Source organism: Lepidochelys kempii, chromosome 2 (assembly GCF_965140265.1).
Source record: "Lepidochelys kempii isolate rLepKem1 chromosome 2, rLepKem1.hap2, whole genome shotgun sequence".
Classification (NCBI taxonomy): Eukaryota; Metazoa; Chordata; order Testudines; family Cheloniidae; genus Lepidochelys; species Lepidochelys kempii.
In genome coordinates this window covers 102,199,319-102,217,145 of record NC_133257.1, presented here as the reverse complement: position 1 = coordinate 102,217,145, position 17,827 = coordinate 102,199,319, and the positions used below count along the sequence as shown (strand labels likewise).

Here is a 17,827-nt window from a genome sequence, read left to right as displayed (position 1 = left end):
TTCAGCAAGAGGAGGACAACCCTTCATTGAAGGGCTGGCGGAACATAATATTAAGGGGAAAACAATCGATTAGACAATTTAGACAGCATGTGTGTGCATCTTACACATTAGACTAGGTGTTATGTATGTTTGTATATGTTCACACATAGGTCATAATGTTTCAATGAAACCACAGAAAAGTTTTAGTTACCATTTCCATAATGTTCCCCCATTATATTTATAAAAGTGCCAAGATTTCCTTCCAGGCTGTAACTTTGAATGCTTATCATGTAGCCAACTTATAATACAGCACAAAGAGCGAAATGTTTTATTACTATTCCATAATAAAGAGGTCTGCCATCCAGTCCTTTTAAGAATAAGAAAGCATGGTATTGTTTAGCTTTTAAAAAAAAAAAAAAAAAAAAAACTTTTACTCTTTCCTATCATAAAAATAGTAAAGAACTGTATTTGTCAGACCCGTAATCAACAAGGGTTTGTACCGTTTACAAAAAAAAAAAAGTGAATTTTAGTGAAAACAAAATATTTACAAAAGTTTTCACACTTAAGAGCCTAAGAGACTTAATACCCAATTTTGAGAGGTGCAACCCACTGACTTCAAATTTGAGTTGTAGGCAGTAACATATGAAAATCTGACGTTTTTACCAAGAGCAAATGTATAAAGCAATGGGAATGCTAATCAGGTGACTATGTGGCTGAAATACCTGCCCTCATCAACTGTTCTGGGGATGAAGTCCTGAGGGAAAAAAAAGAAGTACAATAGACTAAAGTTTCCCCCTCAATCTCTACCACTCAGTCTTTGCTAGCCACCTGCTCACTGCTGATTCTGCTCTGGTTGCTGAGTTACTAAATAGCGGACTCCTTTCTCTGAACACCTGCTTCTTTCTGGAGCCCCACTCAACATCTCTATTATAATGAGGAAGCAGCAAAGGCTAGAAGCAATGTAAATTCCGACCACCAGGGTGCTCACTGACTGCTTAATCACCAGCTGCATAAGAAATGGTTTCGCCTATCCATTAATGATAAGAGGGGAAAAACGGGTGACCCGTTAAGAACATAAGAATGGCCACACTGAGTCAGACAAAAGGTCCATCTAGCCCAGTATCCTGTCTTCTGACAGTGGCCAATGCCAGGTTCCCCAAAGGGAATGAACAGAACAGGTAATCATCATGTAATCCATTCCCTGTCGCCCATTCCCAGCTTCTGGCGAAGTTTTCCCTTGAGTATTGTTTGAAAGCTTTTGAATAATCTGGCATTTACATACATGACAACTGCATCTTGTTCATATTAAGCCCTTGTCTTTCTTAAGCACCAAGCTGTCATGCAAATTATATAAGGAATGCCACTTGCAAACCTAATGGACTATGTATACTGTATTCCAAAGCATTCTAGCTAAAATATCCTTCGTAAGAAAGTATTTTTGAGTCCTAATTTTATTTCTTCTCTATAACAATACCTTTCTCCTCTCAGGTAATCTACTTATTTTTGATTATTTATAAGTTCCCCACTTTCCACCAAACAAAGGTAGTTGAGCTTGTAGAGACTGATTCAACAAAACAAGTTGAAATCTTCCAAAGAAAGCAATATATTTTAAAAGACAACTGCCTTTTATGAAGGTCAGGGATGGGGGTTTTAATTATAAAATGATATATTAAAAAAGCATTTCAAAGTACACCGTCTGCCACCAGCTCTTATGCTGGTGCTTCCTAGAGAGTCCTGGGAACGCAGCCTTGAAGTTCTCTTCCACAGTTCCTGCATTGCATGAGTCCTCCCTAATGGATGCACTCCCTAATGCTTTTAGAACCCTTTTTATGGTACACTAGTCATCTTACCCACCATACAGGGACTGGAATGGGAATATCTGACATGTGTTTTCCAAGAGTTTTTGCATGGAGTTGTGTATGCAGTTATCAGGAAATGTTTATGAATTGACTTGTTATACTCCGAATTAACCATTTACAAGAATTAACAGATTTTCATTCACAAATTGGGCACAGCATTATATAAGGCCCTTTAATCAAATATCAATCCACCTTCCAGAGGACTGTGTGTTTGTTAATACATAATATTAATAAATGTTTGCAAAGTTCTGAGAGCTGCAATTCCCCTTTTAACATGCCTGCCATCTCAGTACTGACACAAATAAATTAAGAAAATCTCTATACTTACATTCTTCCATTTATTATCAACAGGTTGCATCAGGTTAGCAGGAGACGTCATTAGAGGCTGGGCCACAGGATCCTACAAACAGAAGAATGGCAAAGACAGTAAGCTACTGTATTAAAAGAAAAAAAAACATACACTTTATATTAAAGTTAAAACTTACAAATTAGCTTTCAACAACATCAAAACCACAGCTAGAGTAAAAGAGACACTTTAGGGGTTGGATAGATATCCAGGGTTCTCTTCATAATGCATATACATTAACTTAGGGGTTCTCACAACAAATTTTTTGGTGGCCTCAGAGTGCAGCCACCAACTCTTGCTGGTGGCCACTCTGAGAATTTTTCCTGAAGTACTTAATTCACTTTAAGAAAAAAAACAAATAAATATGCAAATATACATGTCCATTGCCATTTATTCGTGTAGGGCTAAGTTTCCTCTAAGCTGTGAGTCTGGGCAAGTGCCCAGCAGGCTATCAAATGCTGCACACTTCAGATGTCCCTCCCCCCACTGCCATACTGCTCCTGCCCTCTGCCTTGAAGCTGCTCCCGGGAGCGTCCTGCTTGCTGCGCGGGTGGGGGAGGGGGCACTGATGTCAGGGTGTCCTCCTCTGCCCACTCCTGTACCCCATCTCCACAGAGCAGGGGGAGAGGGAAGCTTGCTGGCAACTGCTGCTGTGTCAGAACATGCCAATCTACTTAAAAGGGCAGGTCTCTCTGAGAGTAGGTCTACACTATGGGGCTAAGTCAACCTAAATTACGCAACTCCAGCTATGTGAATAATGTAGCCGGAGTCAACATACTTTAAGGACAACTTATTGTGGTGTCTACACCGCCCTAGGTTGACGGGAGAAACTCTCCCGTTGACTTACCTTATGCTTCTCGTTCCAGTGGAGTATCGGAGAGCAATCAGCAGTCAACATAGCGGGTCTTCACTAGACCCGCTAAATCAACCGCCAGTGGATCCATCGCTGCAGCATTGATCCACAGTAAGTAGAGACAAGGCTCCCCCCCTCCCCCGCCCCCCACACACAGTCTTTCACACTCACCTCCCAACACATTGTATTACTGTTGTTACTTCTTCCAATGTGTGTTATTTTAGTTTTTTGACTGGTCTATGCATTTCATAATCTTTATTCCTCTCTTATGCTTAAATTTAATTCTTTGAGTAGTGAGTTCTAAAATGCCTAACCCGTCCTGACTGTAGTAATTATCCTTATGGTAATTTTTGAAAAATATATATTATATCTAGGTTTTTGGTTTCTGCTGGTGGCACACATCCGCACATTATCTCAATATGGGGCACATAAAATTCTTTCTGCACATGGATGGAAAAAATTAAAGGGAATATTGATATAGGGTTGTTGGGTTTTTTTTGCAGACTCAATAAAAAAAATAATGTACAGTTGCCTCTATTCTTTACTGGACCTAAACAGAATAAAAACAAATAAGTTTTCACGTTCTTGTCTTTTGCTGTTGTAGTTTCTTTTGCTTTTTTGGTTGCTTCTTTTTTTTAAAGACTTGCTAGCTAGTAAGTCTGCTTCTTTGAAAAGTGATATTTGTACATTTGTTAATATCATTTGTCACAGCAGCAGACTTGCTAGCTAGCTGGGAGGTAGCAAAAAGTGATATTAACAAACCATACAAATATCACTCTTCATAACAGACTTACTCAGCCATGGCAAGCCAGGGGACAAATTAAGCCGTGGATGAGCCGATCAGTGGGGAGGCAACAGGGGCCAAAGGTGATGGGGGTGGGTTGGTGAGCCTCTGGCCAGCACCCACTGCCATGCAGCTGGATGCCAGAGCCGGAACCCAAAGCTTGGTGGCTGGCACCACGCAGCCAGGATCTGAGAACATGGCTGAAACCCGAAGTTGGAGAATGCAGCAGGGGCCAGGGGCAATTGGAAGGGGGTGGTTAGCCCACTTCCGCCACCACTTGGCTGCTGGGGCTGGATCTGGTGGCCCCGCAGCCACAGCCTGAAACCTTTCGGCTGAGGGACGGAGCCCGCCACCATGTGGCCATAACCCAGGACCAGAGGAGGCAGCGGGGGGCCAGGGGTGGGATTAAGCCAGGGGACAGAGCCAGGTGATGGTGCCTGCCACCCCACGGCTGAAGCCGGAAACCCAAGTCCCATTGCACCCAGCAAGGTGGTGAACTCACATCGGCTGCCTTCTCCTCTAGCATCTGTGGCTCCAGAGAAGGGCAGGGTGCGAGAGGTGATACTGCTTTGTCCCCTCCCCCGCACCCCCCATCACCACCCGGGCAGCTGTGAACACACGAAAAGAGAAACACTGTCCTAATATATGCCTTCCAGTAACCAGACAGTTACATTTAGTATCAAAGCAAGCTTCTTGGGTAGGATGTGTGCATAGATTTTTTTTGTTTACTTGTTTGTTTTACTATTAATTAGCATTACCATTGTGCCTAGATGCCCCAGTCAAGGAGCAGAACCCGACTGTGCGAGGCACTCTGACAAACAAAGAACAAAAAATGGTCCCTGCCCCAAAGAGCTTATAATCCAAGTATAAGACAAGAGACAACAGATGGATACTGACAGACAATCCAAGGAAACAGAGAGATATGGGATATATAGATAGAGAGAGAGAGAGAATATCAACTCCTATCCCCAAATAGATACAAGTGAACTTAATAGTTGCAGGGAAAAATATGCTTTTCAAACAGTATTCACGCTTTTTAAAACAGAAAAGTAAATCCCTTGACCTTTCAGTAATAATGCTATAACTTGTATAAACAAAAAAGCCATTTGGCTGCCTTTATTGTTATCTGAGCAATTCCTCCCACAAACTGCTTTCTAACATTCTGTTTCTAACACAACATTGCCCCCAAAGCATGCTAAGCTCTATATATCCAACTGGATTGAGACAAAATATAAGTCTCATTTGCTATGGTCGTTTTTAGAACCAAGCAGCTATTACTAGGTTTGGTTTTTCCCAAATCCTTGGAATTCAAAATGCATCAAGGTCAGCAAACTTTGGCAAAAAAAAAAATGGGGGTGTTATGTGACCTTTGGCTTCAGCCCCACGGGGCACGTCTACTGGGGCTCATGGCTTCAGCCTCACTCCTGTTGAAGCCCCAGGACCCAACAGGCACCTCCCATGGGGCTGAAGCCCCAAGTCCCAGCAGGCGCACTCCAGCTCTCGAACTTCTGAGGATTGTCATATGTGGCTCGGAGGGTCAGTAAGTTTGGCCACCCCGCTCTAGTGATTCTTTCTAAAGGAGAAAATCCTTAATTTTGATATCTTGAAATACTTATTCAGGTTTCTGAAGTCCAGAAAGAGTCTTAAACCAACAACCTTTGTGGGGGATGAAGAAATACCACGAATTCTTTGCTATCAGTAGATTAGGAAGACACCTTTTATGGATTCCCTTGATAGCAGAGGGTCCACCTTCTATAGGAAGACATTCTCATGAAATGAGTCTTTAAGGAGAGAGGGAGCGAGGAAGGAAGTGAGAGCTAGGACCTGGTGCAGAAGTGGTTGGATAATGCTGCCTGCTTCTTGTTTACAGTGTCACCTGCAAGTGAGAACAGGCGTTTGCATGGCACTGTTGTAGCTGGCGTAGCAAGATATTTACGTGCTAGATGCACTAAAAATTCATATGTCCCTCCATGCTTCAACCACCATTCCAGAGGACATATGTCTATGCTGATGATCATAGAATCATAGGACTGGAAGGAAACTTAAGAGGTCATCTAGCTCAATCCACTGCACTCATTGCAGGACTAACTAATAAACAGACCATGGGTTCTGCTCAACAACAATCCAAAGCGGTGCAGACAGAGCATGTTCATTTTCAACCTCGGAGTCAGATGCCACCAGCAGAAGGTTGATTTTCCTTTTTGGTGATTTGGGTTCTGTACTTTCCCCACCAGAGTATTGCTCTTTTAAGATTCTGAAAGCATGTTCCCCACCGCATCCCTCTCAGATTTTGGAAGGCACTTCAGATTCTTAAACTCTGAGTTGAGTGCTATAGCTATCCTAACAGTTAACTTTTTAAACAATATTTACATCCCTAATCTGCAGTGAAAGTGTTCTTAAAACAAATAACATGTGCAAGGTCATCATCCAAGACTGCTATAACATAAAATATATGGCAGAATTTGCATAACACAGAACAGGAGACATAAAATTCTCCCCCCAGGAGTTCAGTCTCAAATTTAATTAATGCTTTTTTTTTTCCTTTTTCTTTTTTTTAAACACGCTTCATCAGCATGCCCTCTGGACTGGTGGTCAAAGCATGAAGGGAGGGGAGGGATAGCTCAGGGGTTTGAGCATTGGCCTGCTAACCCCAGAGTTGTGAGTTCAATCCTTGAGAGGGCCATTTAGGGATCTGGGGCAAAAATTGGGGATTGGTCCTGCTTTGAGCAGGGGGTTGGACTCGATGACCTCCTGAGGTCCCTTCTAACCCTGATATTCTATGATTCTATGACATAATGTTTAGCATATCTGGCAGGTAAATACCTTGCAATGTCTACTACAAAAGCACCATGCAAACGCCGGTTCTCAGTTTCAGGGGAGACTGAAAGTAAGACGTGGACAGCATTATCCCCCGTAAATGTAAACAAACTTGTTTGTCTTAGCAACTGGCTGAACAAGAAGTAGAACTGAGTGGACTCAGAGGCTCTAAAGTTTTATACTGTTTTATTTTTAGATGTGGTTATTTTTTGTACATAATTCTACATTTGTAAGTTCAACTTTCATGATAAAGAGAGTGCACAACAGCACTTGTATTAGGTGAATTGCAAAATACTATTTCTTTTGTTTTTCACAGTGCAAATATTTGTAATCAAAAATAAACGTAAAGTGAGCAGTGTACACTTTGTATTCTGTGTTGTAACTGAAATCAATATATTTGAAAATGCAGAAAAACATCCAAAAAAATGTAATAAATTTCAGTTGGTATTCTATTGTTTAACAGCGCAATTACAATTGCAACAAATCGTGATTAATTTTTTTAGTTAATCGTATGAGTTAACTGATAGACCCTAGTCTATTCCACTTCAGGTAACTCCCAAGCAGTTAACTATGGAGAAGCGTTCAGAATCTATCAGAAAAGTGACTGCAGAATAGCCCTCCCGAAGTCAGCATCATCCCTGGGGCCGATGAAATGGCATAGGCTTGGTAAATATGTGAATAGGAGTCTAGGCTCTACATATATCTGTCAACACAATGTTGTTTAAGAAGGCCACGAACGCTACTTGTACTCTAGTGGGGATGTGCAGTTTTCTTGAAAGGCAGTGCTGATTTTACAATAACAATACGTCGAAATGCAGAAGGTGCTCAATCTAGAAATATGCTATGATATAACCACCATTCTGTTCATGCAGAAAACAAATAATTGCCGTGAAGATCTAAACGGTTTTGTCCTGTCCAAATAAAAGGCAAGAGCACAGCAGGCGTCCAGGGAATGAAGTTTTATCTCATCCTTGTGAGAATGTGGTTTAGGAAAAAAGGTAGGTAAAAAGATGATGGTAGAGATGGAAATCAGTAACCAGAGAGAAACTTAGCAATCTTATCTTTGTATATAAAAAATAATCATATATATGGAGGGAATGCCATTAATGCTAGCAGTTTTCCAACCCTCCTAAGTGGAAGTAACTGCCACTAGAAAAGCAACCTTAGTCAACAATACCAGAGAGGATAAAAAGCCATTAGTTCAAACTTAGGAGCCATTAACATGGACAATACTAAGTTCAAATCCCACAGGGAAAATTGTCTCTCTAAAAAGAAAAAAGTCTAGATATTCCTTTTGAAAAATCTTACTGATATAGGATTTGAAAACATCCGATGGCCATGCACAAGAGGATAAAAAGCTGAAATTGCAGCAAGGTGTACTGTTAGATAGCTGAGACAAAGATCTGACACATTCAGACGTAGTAAATACTCCAGAACATTCTGAATCCTTGCCTGGGCAGGAAAAACATTCCTCTTGCCCAGCGACAAACTTTCCTATTTGTGTAGGTAAGTGACTCAGGTGGACAATTTTCTACTATTTAGTAAAATATTCTGCTCTGCTAGTGAATAGTCTTTCTCTCCATTGAGAATTACCCTGGGCATCAAGGGTATAAGGAGGAAAAGCACAGAGCAGACCCACACTCCGTAACAACAGAAACGGATCTGTGAGCAAACCTAGACTTTATCCCGTTCTGCTGCAGAAACAGTGGCATTCCCTGTTCCACTTCATAGTGAATAGGCCCACAGTTAGCATACCCCAAGTTTGAAAAAATGTTCATAGTGTGTCAATCTTCAGTGACCATTCGTGATCTCTGCTCAAGGATCTGCTGAGGTGATCTGCTAGAGACTTCTGGAACCCTGATGTTCTGAGTTATATTTCATTTTAGGGCTGTCAAGCGATGAAAAAAAATTAATCATGATTAAAAAAAATAACCGCGCTGTTGAACAATAATAGAATACCATTTATTTAAATATTTTTGGATGTTTTCTACATTTTACAAATATATTGATTTCAATTACAACACAGCATACAAAATGTATAGTGCTCATTTTATATTTATTTTTTATTACAAATATTTGCACGGTAAAAAGAAATAAGAAAAGGAGGACTTGTGGCACCTTAGAGACTAACCAATTTATTAGAGCATAAGCTTTCGTGAGCTACAGCTCACTTCCTCAGATGCATATCGTGGAAACTGCAGCAGGCTTTATATATACACAGAGAATATGAAACAATACCTATTCCCACCCCACTGTCCTGCTGGTAATAGCTTATCTAAAGTGATTTCCAGCACAAATCCAGATTTTCTCACCCTCCACCCACCCCACAGGGTGGAGGGTGAGAAAACCTGGATTTGTGCTGGAAATCACTTTAGATAAGCTATTACCAGCAGGACAGTGGGGTGGGAATAGGTATTGTTTCATATTCTCTGTGTATATATAAAGCCTGCTGCAGTTTCCACGATATGCATCTGAGGAAGTGAGCTGTAGCTCACGAAAGCTTATGCTCTAATAAATTGGTTAGTCTCTAAGGTGCCACAAGTCCTCCTTTTCTTTTTGCGAATACAGACTAACACGGCTGTTACTCTAAAAAGAAATAGTAATTTTCAATTCACCTAATACAAGTACTGTAGTGCAACCTCTTTATCGTGAAAGTTGAACTCTCAAATGTAGAATTATGTATGAAAAATAACTGCATTCAAAAATAAAACAACGTAAAACTTTAGCGCCTATAAGTCCACTCAGTCTTTCTTCTTGTTCAGCCAATCACTCAGACAAACAAGTTGTTCACATTTGCAAGAGATAATGCTGCCTTCTTCTTGTTTACAAGGTCACCTGAAAGTGAGAACAGGCATTTGCATGGCACTGTTTTAGCCTGCATCGCAAAATATTTACCTGCCAGATGCGCTAAAAATTCGTATGTCCCTTTACGCTTCAACCACGCAGAGGACATGTGTCCATGCTGATGATGGGTTCTGCTCGATAACAATCCATAGTAGTGTGGACCGACATATGTTCATTTTCATCATCTGAGCCAGATGATACCAGCAGAAGGTTGATTTTCTTTTGTGATGGTTTGTGTTCTGTAGTTTCTGCATTGGAGTGTTGCTCTTTTAAGACTTCCGATTCAAACCTCGTCCCTCTCAGATTTTGGAAGGCACTTCAGATTCTTAAACCTTGGGTCGAGCACTGTAGCTATCTTTAGAAATCTCATATTGGTACCTTCTTTATGCTTTGTCAAATCTACAGAAAGTGTTCTTAAAATGCACAGCATGTGCTAGGTCATCATCCAAGACTGCTATAACATGAAATATATGGCAGAATTTGCATAACACAGAACAGGAGACATACAATTCTCCCCCCTCAAGAAGTTCAGTCTCAGATTTAATTAACACATTTTTTTCTTTTGTAAACAAGCTTCATCAGCATGGAAGCATGTCCTCTGGAATGGTGGCCGAAGCATGAAGGGGCATATGAATGGTTAGCATATCTGGCAATGCTGGCTACAAAAGCGCCACGTGAATGCCCATTCTCACTTGTAGGTGACATTGTAAATAAGAAGTAGGCAGTATTATCTCCCATAAAAGTAAACAAATTTGTTTGTTTTAGAAATTGGCTGAACAAGAAGTAGGACTGACTGGACCTGTAGGCTCTAAAGTTTTACATTGTTTTGTTTTTAAATGCAGTTCCGTAACCAAAAATAAAAAAATAAAAATCTACATTTGTAAGTTGCACTTTCACAATAAAGAAATTGCATTACAGTACTTGTCTGAGGTGAACTGAAAAATACTATTTCTTTTATCATTTTTACTGTGCAAATATTTGTAATAAAATATAATATAAAGCGAGCACTGTACACTTTGTATTCTGTGTTGTAATTTAAATCAATATATTTGAAAATGTAGAAAAACTTCCAAAATATTTAAAAAATTTAAATTGGTATTCTACTGTTTAACAGCGCGAGTAAAACTGCAATTAATCGTGATTAAATTTTTTTTAGTTAATTGCGTAAGTTAACTGCGATTAACGGACAGCCCTATTTCATTTCGAATGCAAAAATTCCAGAAAGGCTGGCTGTTACGAGGCTGTCAAGCTGATCTGCCCTGTCAGCTGATCTGTCAAGCTGATCCTCTCCACCCAGCCCCTCAGGTAAAACACTGCTGTCATATTGTCTATATGTATTTGAACATACTTGCCCTTTCTCTGGTGGAGAAAAACCTGGCAGAAAAACTCTGAAAATTGCCCTCAATTATACAACATTTGTGTGGGGGGTTTGTTTGCCCACAGGCCTTGAGCTTGCAAGGGACACAGATGTGCACCCCAGCCCAAGAAAGATGTGTCCATGACCAGAGTCAGAGTAGGAAGGGAAGAGGAGGAGACAACGAAACATTGAACTGGACTCTCCACCACTTCAAGGAAGATGGCACACTTGGTAGGTCTGTGAATCAATGTGTCCAGAGGATGAGTTAATGGACAGTAGATGAATTTTAACTAGCCTTAAAGACATCTCAGGTATAGTTTGGCATGCTGAGTCACCTACATGCAAGAGGCCACATGTCCTAAAAGTTGCATCCAGTTTCTCATCATTGTTTGTAGATAAGCTTGGAGGAAACTGCATAATTCCAGGATCACTGGAAACCTGACCTGAGGAAGGTATGGCATTGCTGAGGTTGAATCTAGCAATGCTTCGATAAACTCTATTCTCTGCACCGGAAAGAGACTGTATAATCAGGCTCAACTGGTCAAATACAATCTGAATTGCTCTGATGCCTTCTGTTTTAGGAATGCCACCAAATAAGCCAGTCATCCAGATAGGGGTATACCTGAATAGCGATTCTGTGAAGAAGGGCAGCTACTCCAACCATGCATTTGATAAACACTCTGGGAGCTGATGACAGACCAAAGGGGAGGACAATAAATCTGAGAAACCTGTTCTGGTGTGATGAATGACCACACGAGAGCAGCACACCAATCTTCAGGATTGAGTGATGGGATAAACGACAACAAGGATATCATACAAAACTATCTTTCTTATTTCAGAGTAACAGCCGTGTTAGTCTGTATTCGCAAAAAGAAAAGGAGTACTTGTGGCACCTTAGAGACTAACCAATTTATTTGAGCATAAGCTTTCGTGAGCTACAGCTCACTTCATCGGATGCATACTGTGGAAAATACAGAAAATGTTTTTATACACACAAACCATGAAAAAATGGGTGTTTATCACTACAAAAGGTTTTCTCTCCCCCCACTCTACTCTCCTGCTGGTAATAGCTTATCTAAAGTGATCACTCTCCTTACAATGTGTATGATAATCAAGGTGGGCCATTTCCAGCACAAATCCAGGGTTTAACAAGAACGTCTGAGGAACAGTTGGGGGGGGGGGAGTGGGATAATAAACAAGGGGAAATAGGTTACTTTTTATAATGAATCAACCATTCCCAGTCTCTATTCAAGCCTAAGTTAATTGTATTCAATTTGCAAATTAATTCCAATTCAGCAGTCTCTCGTTGGAGTCTGTTTTCAAAGTTTTTTTTGTTGAAGGATAGTCACTTTGAGATCAGAAATCGAGTGACCAGAGAGGTTGAAGTGTTCTCCGACCGGTTTATGAATGTTATAATTCTTGACATCTGATTTGTGTCCATTTATTCTTTTACGTAGAGACTGTCCAGTTTGACCAATGTACATGGCAGAGGGGCATTGCTGGCACATGATGGCATATATCACATTGGTGGATGTGAAGGTGAACGAGCCTTTGATAGTGTGGCTGGTGTTATTAGGCCCTGTGATGGTGTCCCCTGAATAGATATGTGGGCACAGTTGGCAATGGGCTTTGTTGCAAGGATAGGTTCCTGGGTTAGTGGTTCTGTTGTGTGGTATGTGGTTGCTGGTGAGTATTTGCTTCAGGTTGGGGGGCTGTCTGTAGGCAAGGACTGGCTTGTGTCCCAAGATTTGTGAGAGTATTGGGTCATCCTTCAGGATAGGTTGTAGATCCTTGATAATGCGTTGGAGGGGTTTTAGTTGGGGGCTGAAGGTGACTGCTAGTGGCATTCTGTTATTTTCTTTGTTAGGCCTGTCCTGTGGTAGGTGACTTCTGGGAACTCTTCTGGCTCTATCAATCTGTTTCTTCACTTCCGCAGGTGGGTATTGTAGTTGTAAGAATGCTTGATAGAGATCTTGTAGGTGTTTGTCTCTGTCTGAGGGGTTGGAGCAAATGCAGTTGTATCGCAGAGCTTGGCTGTAGACAATGGATCGTGTGGTGCGGTCTGGATGAAAGCTGGAGGCATGTAGGTGGGAATAGCAGTCAGTAGGTTTCCGGTATAAGGTGGTGTTTATGTCACCATCATTTATTAGCACTGTAGTGTCCAGGAAGTGGATCTCTTGTGTGGACTGGACCAGGCTGAGGTTGATGGTGCGATGGAAATTGTTGAAATCATGGTGGAATTCCTCAAGGGCTTCTTTTCCACGGGTCCAGATGATGAAGATGTCATCAATATAGCGCACGTAGAGTAGGGGCGTTAGGGGACGAGAGCTGAGGAAGCGTTGTTCTAAGTCAGCCATAAAAATGTTGGCATACTGTGGGGCCATGCAGGTACCCATAGCAGTGCCGCTGATTTGAAGGTATACATTGTCCCCAAATGTAAAATAGTTATAGGTAAGGACAAATGCCCCTCTGCCATGTACATTGGTCAAACTGGACAGTCTCTACGTAAAAGAATAAATGGACACAAATCAGATGTCAAGAATTATAACATTCATAAACCAATCGGAGAACACTTCAATCTCTCTGGTCACTCGATTTCTGATCTCAAAGTGACTATCCTTCAACAAAAAAACTTTGAAAACAGACTCCAACGAGAGACTGCTGAATTGGAATTAATTTGCAAATTGGATACAATTAACTTAGGCTTGAATAGAGACTGGGAATGGTTGATTCATTATAAAAAGTAACCTATTTCCCCTTGTTTATTATCCCCCCCAACTCCCCTCCCACTGTTCCTCAGACGTTCTTGTTAAACCCTGGATTTGTGCTGGAAATGGCCCACCTTGATTATCATACACATTGTAAGGAGAGTGATCACTTTAGATAAGCTATTACCAGCAGGAGAGTAGGGTGGGGGGAGAGAAAACCTTTTGTAGTGATAAACACCCATTTTTTCATGGTTTGTGTGTATAAAAACATTTTCTGTATTTTCCACAGTATGCATCCGATGAAGTGAGCTGTAGCTCATGAAAGCTTATGCTCAAATAAATTGGTTAGTCTCTAAGGTGCCACAAGTACTCCTTTTCTTTTATCTTTCTTATGTATTTGTTTGAGTTTTGTAGGTCTAAGATGGGCCTTAGCCAGCATCTCCCCCCCACACACACACACTTTGATTTCTGTGTAAGCAAACGTCTCAAATAAAAATCTCTCCCCTAATACAGTAAGGAAGAACCACTAACATGAGAAGGAACCTGGTGAGGGACAGGGAAGGGGAAAGGGAAGCAGATCTAGTTCTTTGCTGTAACATGTAGTCCAGTTCAACAGTGCTTAGAACCCATTTGTAGATAGTGATGGTTTTCCAGGCACCTAGGAAATCAGACAGTATGTTTCCAAATGGAGGTGAAGAAGAAAAAGAAGATCCCCGATAATGAATATGTTGCTCTCTGACTGAGCACTGCTTTGACATAGTAGGGTGCTGTTCTAAGGTTAAGACGTGTGCTTCATTCCAGGTAAGTCCAGCTATCTTTGAGGGTAACAGGATTGCCTCTGCAGCTGCTATTGAGGAAACTGATTCCTGGAGAGGGGAGTAGGGAGTCACCCTAGAATCTGAGGGTGTATAACACCTCTCTTCTTTTCCCAGGAAACAGTGAGGAACGCTTAAAGGACAAATGCTCAATAATTTGTTGTTCCTATATAGATATGCTCAAATATTTCATCCACAAGGAAGAGTGCATCGTAACTGAAATCACCACCACTCTCACTACCAAACTCATTGCACCTAGAGCAGCCTGGAGTGATAGTCAAGCAAATAGACAATCCTTAGTCAGCATAGGCCAGAGTTGTTCTTTGGCATCACCAGAAACCTTAACTCCAAACTTGGACAAAGTATCTATGTTTCAATAATCATATCTTGCCAGCCAAGACTGATTGGCTATGTGGACAGGAAAGCCTTCCTGAGAGGAAGATGGAGAGGTGTTGCCATAGAGAGGTAGAGTTGTTTCAGTAATACACCTGTCTCGGCCATGACAGTTCTGTGAAAATAACCTTCGCCCCTTCCTGTTTGAGCAAGATCTTGAGAATTAGAGGTAGGGGTGGGTAAGCATACAGCAAGACACGGGGTCATGGTGTTATTAAGACATCTCCCAACAAACTGTGACTGCATTCTCCCTTGAAGCAGAAAAAGATGACATTTTGTATTGGTTGCGGTAGCAAAAAGATCTGCTCCCAGGTTTGGCGGATGCTGTGGAAGACTTTGGGAGGTTTTCAGTAGTATTCTGCACCCCTCTCAGGAGTACAGAAGACTGGAGCCAAGATGCTCTCTGCATAACACTGCAGTAGCTAATGATCTAGAAGTCATGTCAGCTGCAACAACTGCCCCTCAGAAATGAGGGACTGCAATTACTCTTTTTGGTTCTGTGGCAAGCATTCAGTAAGTGTGTAAACTTAACTGTTAGAATCGTATTTCCCCAACAAGGCCTGGTAATTTGTGACTCAAAATTGAAGAGCCACCGATTAATAGCTTTTCCATCCCAGAAGCTCCAATCATTTTGACTTTGTCCGAAGGAGAGGGTCTAGAACGATCCTGATTATTTCTTTCATTAACTACATCCACCCCCAGGAAATTAGGAGTGGGATGGGAGAAAAAGTGCTCTATTCCCTTGGCTGGAATGTAGTATTTTTTAACTGTCAGTTTGCAGGGGTTTGCCATAAGGTGTATGCAGTTGATTTCAGTGTCTCTTCAATCAGCAGAGCAATTTTTCCCTGGGGGCTGATATTTAAAATGCACACCAGGGAATGCGGAGACTCCTGAACAGCTTCTAATGGGATCTGGAAGGATTCCACCAGATGTTTTGTCTTTTCCTGGGAAGCCCTAAAGTCAACAGCATAAGACAGTGGCAGTGGCATTACCATCTCGTCTGGGGAGGAGGAGTACTTGGCTGATGGAGGCAAGCTTACATCAGTCTGTGGCTCTTGGTCCTCTTGTGCCTCTCTTACTGTCAAGGGAGCATGTGGCACCAGAGAATGCTTTGTTGGTGCCTGTGCATGATTATACAATGCCAATGGGTGTTAGGGTTTCTTTCTAGCTGGCACCCCGTAAAACATTTTACCAAAGTACTCCCAGGGGTTCCAGTACTGGAGTAAGGGAAGGTCCTCAATGGCATTCGTATCATCTAGGGCTAGGGCACTTGGAGGGCTCCAGAAGGTTCTCTTCAGTAAATGGACTCATAAGGGTGTGATGGTATGGTACTGAGGGAGAGCTCTGTACCGAGACCTCAAGTCACAAGTACCATCCCCTGGGCTAAAAAGGGGGGTGGGGGGGAGTCCCAGGCATCGGTGCCAGTACCGAGGGTTGGACATCTGACAGAGACTCAGGCTGCAGCTGTCAAAACAGTACTAAAGAGGGTGCTCTAGTAGACCACCTTAGCAGGGGAGACACCGGTTCATTCAAAACAAGAAGGTCCTGCGGGAAAAGGAACGTGGAGGGTGGTGGAGGGCAATGATAGCCTACGGTCGGAGACTAAAACAGTGACAGAGTCAGGAAAATGGATAGGTGCCAAGTGCCAAGGAGACGTTGGTGCATGCAGTACCAAAAAGCCAACAAAGGAGCTTAAACAAGACAATGGTACCAGAACATGGGGGAGAAACCTATGAAAGCTAAGAAGTGCTGGGATAGAAGCCACACTGTGAACAGAACGCTTATCTGCACAAGATTTCTTATGGGGTACTGACACCTCCGTTTCCACTTCAGTTGGAGCCTCAGCAATACTCCTTAAGAGACACAATGTCTCCCAAGAATGAGATTTACAGGATGAACTACCTTTCTTGTTTCCCTGATAGATGAAAGAGGCTTCTTCCTTTATGAAGTCTTAGCCTCTGGGGATGCTGTCAGGGTTGAAGCAGTAATTGAAGCAGCATGGGATGTTGAGGCTGATGTACTGGGGAAAGCACATCCCCTGGAGCTAGGGAGTATTACATTAATAGAAGTTTCAACCTAGCCTTTCTGTCCTTCCTAGACCGGTCTTTAAACCGTAAGAGACCCCCAGAAGCTTTTGAACGTACCATGAAATCTTTCTATTTATTTATTATTATTGCTATTGCAGTGTGAAAAATGTTTCTCTGGAGTCTGGACCTTGACCAAGAAATTTGGATCTTGACAAAAAATAATTGACTACCACTGGTGTAAGGTGTTGACCATCCTCCCAAAAAGGTCTTAAATTTTTTTGAAATTGCTTAGAGCCGACATTGCAACCAAACCAATATTCTTATCCAAGGAAGTGGCATCCACTGTGTCCCCAGTCGGGTAGTCCTCTGTTTGAGGGCCTCAGCATCCCACACATCAATATACTGGATGCTGAGTGGAGGTAGTGTTTGGTACTGGTGCAGAGAGACAAAGGTCTGGGCTGGTGCAAGGTGAGATGGAAACTGATGGGAAAACTCCTGCAGTCTGATGGTCTATTGGAATATGATTAGACTTCACATGATTAGACTTCAATGCCATGGTGAGAACCTGAAAAGACTCTTGGATATAGGATCACATTTGTCAGGGTCACACAGAACCCTGCATCAAGTCTTTCAAGAAGCCCAATATCTGAGAAGGGCTAAGAAGAGGTTGAAGGATCCCATGTCTTTGTGCAGAGAATGGCATAGGGAATTCTCAAAGCCCCCTCGATGGTACTCTGTACGATTCATGCAAAGGTGTGAGCCTCTATGGTGGGCTTGGAAGAGGACCAGGGCTTGACAACAAGGCATGCAGAGAAGAGGCCAGAATTGGTACTGGAGTCTGGTGCTTATGCACAATGACATGGAGGGGGCCCAAAGCATTCTCAGAAAGGAAAACCCTTTGCACATAAGCACTAACAGGCTAGGTATGCTGTTCTGGTGCCAATAATAGTAAGAAATGAACTGCAAAGACCAGGCCACAGGGTTCCTGCACCAGGCCAGGTGAGGAAATGTGGTGGTATTCTTTTTTCTTTTTCAAGTCTCAATC

General features: G+C 42.0%; 1 protein-coding gene across 16 annotated transcripts in view; it reads right to left on the bottom strand.

Moving 5' to 3' along the window:
* The window catches only part of ZNF236 (zinc finger protein 236), a 232,124-nt gene that overhangs the window by 165,925 nt on the left and 48,372 nt on the right, over positions 1-17,827 (bottom strand). For 15 of the 16 annotated variants that reach the window (XR_012157275.1, XR_012157274.1, XR_012157278.1 and 12 more), the window contains one exon: positions 2,167-2,238. Coding sequence is in view for 2 of the 16 variants with exons in the window: in XM_073331780.1 (XP_073187881.1) it covers positions 2,167-2,238 (72 nt within the window). In the remaining 14 variants the exon portion in view is untranslated. Of the gene's footprint in view, positions 1-2,166; positions 2,239-4,323; positions 4,430-17,827 lie in introns of all 16 variants that reach the window. The other variant, XR_012157287.1, reaches the window with a different exon arrangement.